Source organism: Octopus bimaculoides, chromosome 19, assembly GCF_001194135.2.
Source record: "Octopus bimaculoides isolate UCB-OBI-ISO-001 chromosome 19, ASM119413v2, whole genome shotgun sequence".
Taxonomy (NCBI): domain Eukaryota; kingdom Metazoa; phylum Mollusca; class Cephalopoda; order Octopoda; family Octopodidae; genus Octopus; species Octopus bimaculoides.
The window spans coordinates 54,647,546-54,648,369 of record NC_068999.1 but is presented as its reverse complement, the minus strand read 5'-3'; the positions used below and the strand labels follow the sequence as shown (position 1 = coordinate 54,648,369).

The 824-nt window shown below is 35.1% G+C and overlaps 1 protein-coding gene across 2 annotated transcripts in view; it reads left to right on the top strand.

The window, feature by feature from the left end:
- LOC106875422 (lysosomal Pro-X carboxypeptidase) overlaps positions 1–515 on the top strand; it is a 21,568-nt gene extending 21,053 nt beyond the window's left edge. For both annotated transcript variants that reach the window (XM_014923558.2, XM_014923557.1), the window contains one exon: positions 215–515. In XM_014923558.2, the coding sequence (XP_014779044.1) occupies positions 215–407 (193 nt within the window). In that variant the 3' untranslated portion in view covers positions 408–515. The remainder of the gene's footprint in view (positions 1–214) is intronic.
- Positions 516–824: the final 309 nt, after the last annotated feature.

Below are 824 nucleotides of genomic sequence, written 5' to 3'. Positions count from 1 at the left end.
TATACACACACACACACAATATAGCAACTATGTGGTGGTTCCATTGTTGACACATGGAATCCTTCTTGGTTTTCATTACTACCATCTTTATCCCCCCCACAGAATCTAAGTATCCATCTTCTGTGGTGCCAACTAACCTTAATTCCTTCCTTCAACTTTATTTATTGGTTTGCCATTTTTTTCACATATTTCTTCTTTATCAATTTCATTCCAGCAATGGATTGCTTGATCCCTGGTCAGCCTTTGGAGTCCTTAAAAATATTTCTGACACCCTAATATCTCTCATCATTCCTGAAGGAGCACACCATTTGGATCTGAGATTCAAGAATATCGATGACCCACCATCTGTAACAGAGGCAAGGAATATCGAGCAGATGCATATAAGAAAATGGCTGAAATCAAAATAAATCTTAAAATATGTGGACATTTTGTTTTGAAATATAAATGTTTTGAATTTCAATAATTCATTGTAAGATTTTTACCAATAAAGTTAGTATTTTTCTAGTCATTTCACACACACGCATAATAATAATAATAATAATAATAATAATAATAATAATAATAATTGTAGTACTGAAATTACTGCGTATAGTGCTCAGGTGCAGTGCAACTCATCAGAAGTGCATGTACAGTACATAGAATTATGTACAAAAGTCAGGAAAGGGAACAGTGTATGCGTCATGATATACATGTGTGCATGCGTATGGAGGGGGTGGTTATCATGTGTAGTGTTGGTGAATTTCAGGAAGTATGGAGGTTTTAAAGGATGCAATGTCTTGGCAACGAACAACTGATGCAGGTAGTTTGTTCCATGCTTCAACAAC